Source organism: Humulus lupulus, chromosome 1, assembly GCF_963169125.1.
Source record: "Humulus lupulus chromosome 1, drHumLupu1.1, whole genome shotgun sequence".
NCBI classification, from domain to species: Eukaryota; Viridiplantae; Streptophyta; class Magnoliopsida; order Rosales; family Cannabaceae; genus Humulus; species Humulus lupulus.
In genome coordinates, this window is record NC_084793.1 from 277,100,799 (window position 1) to 277,102,811 (window position 2,013).

The window sequence follows — 2,013 nt, forward strand, 5'->3', positions numbered from 1 at the left end:
TTCGACATTGGTCGAAGTCGATATGCCTCAGAGAACCTCCCCGGCATTCTTTTGGGCATTCAACGGTCGTGTGTTAATCGTTACTCGGAGTGGAAGAATGACTTGTCCACTCATTTAAAAAAGAATGGTCGAGCACATCCTCCTGATGGTTTGGTGGTGGAGAAATGGCAGAAGGCGCTCCAGTATTTTGATCGCCCTGAAGTGAAGGTATTCACAAAAATATTATTTTTTACTTTATTTTTCTTAATTTAACATATGGTTAACACAAGTTCTTTGCAGAGGCGTTCTGAGACTAACTCTTCAAACCGTGCAAAAAAAAAACAAAGAAGCGTGCAAGGTTCACAGTCTACGCCAGCCCTTCGTTACAAGAAGGTACTTTCTATTTTACATAATTTTTATTTATGTTTTTTTATAATGATTTTTTTTCTTAATTTTTTTCAAACTTCTTGTATTGTAGCGTGATTTACAAACTGGGTGTCTTGCTGGGGTTCCAAAGATTTGGATGGCGACTAAGTACATAGACGGGGAAGGTTGGGTGAGCAAGGCAGCAAAGGATAACTATGTAAGTAAATTTATATTTTATGATTTTCTTACTTTATTGTGTTGTAAATTCTAATATTCTTGAAAATTGTGTGATACAGGAAAAGATGATGGAGATACGTGACACTCTGCAGTCACAATCATCTACGAGCGCCTCTGCTTCGAGTATTATCCCGAGAGAAGAGGATGACATTATTCTTGTTGAGACGATCTTTGGACGCCGTCGAGGCTATCAGCCGGGCCATGGTCGTAGGATTCACACGAGGGCGAATTGTGAAGCGGCTGATGTATCTCAACCAGCCCAACCACCTCCTACCGCACAAGACATGCAAGAGGTGAGGGAGCGACTCCGAGCCATAGAGGAGCACTTGGCTAGGATTGGTGGAGTCTCGGGATCTGGATCTTCTCAGCAAGGTCATGGTGCCGATCCTACAACACCTAGTTAAAAACATTTATATTTATGTATTTTAATTTTACTATGATAGTTACTTTGTCATAAAAATATTTATAGTAAAAATATAATTTTGTGCGTAATTAAATTTCTCTTCTATTTCAAATCTTTTAGCAAAAAAATGTGTTAGTATATATATTGAATAATGGCATTTTTTAAGTATATATAATAGTGATTTAACGATTTAAAAAAAAAAAAAAAGAACTTTTAGCGACAACATGTTGTCGCAAAAAAGCGAAATGTCGTCGCTAAATCTCCAAATAATTTCAAAAATCAGAGGACATTACAAACTAACAGCAACGAAAAAATGGATCTTTTAGCGACCACATGTCGTCGCTAGAGGGAAATAGCGACGACAATTTTTAGTTCATCGCTAATTAACAACAATTAGCAACCAGCATTTAGCGACGACAATTAGCGACGACAATTAGCGACGACATGGTAGTCGCTAAAGGAATTAGCGACTATATTTTGGGAATTAGCAACGACTTAAGTCGTCGCTAAAGTCCCTTTTTCCTGTAGTGATATATGTATCATTCTATTCTGACTGTCATTCCATTAACAGAAAAGAAAAAAGAGACTCTTCTCTCATAGAGATACATATTATATAGGAAGATCTAAACTCTCTGTGCAATCTCCAACCATGGCCTCAAGTTAGTGCTTCTGCTCTCATCTTCATCTTCTTCTTTGATTTAAAAAAGGATCTATAGAAATATGATTTATGATTTTATATTGAAACAATTTTAGTAACATGATTATGATCTGAGATAATATATGCATTGAAATATTGATATTTATGCATGTTGCTTGAGTATTTCATAAATCTAACAAGTGGTTTCAGAGTTACTTTTGCTGAATTTATTGAAGATTTTATGATTTTGTTCATAGAAATTTAGGAATTTTCTACGTTTAAAATTGTTTTTATCTTTCCAAATAATATTGTCGCTGGAATTTGTTTTAATGCATATGATTCAGTTTTTTATCTTCTTTGGATTTATATCAGTGTGTATATATACGCGTTT

At 35.3% G+C, this 2,013-nt stretch overlaps 1 protein-coding gene across 1 annotated transcript; it reads left to right on the top strand.

Annotated features, from left to right (window-relative positions):
• Nucleotides 1–326: 326 nt before the first annotated feature.
• On the top strand, nucleotides 327–1,030 carry LOC133834358 (uncharacterized). Its single transcript, XM_062263949.1, has 2 exons — nucleotides 327–562; nucleotides 642–1,030. The coding sequence occupies exons 1-2, from the start codon at nucleotides 503–505 to the stop codon at nucleotides 984–986; spliced, it is 405 nt and encodes a 134-aa protein (XP_062119933.1). The 5' UTR covers nucleotides 327–502; the 3' UTR covers nucleotides 987–1,030.
• The last annotated feature ends 983 nt before the right edge of the window (nucleotides 1,031–2,013 follow it).

Bases quoted from the DNA above. Each gene is read 5' to 3' on its own strand.
- LOC133834358 (XM_062263949.1), top strand. From the start codon at position 503: ATGGCGACTAAGTACATAGACGGGGAAGGTTGGGTGAGCAAGGCAGCA. The intron at 563-641 runs GTAAGTAAATTT...TGTGTGATACAG, and splicing joins AGGCAGCAAAGGATAACTAT to GAAAAGATGATGGAGATACG.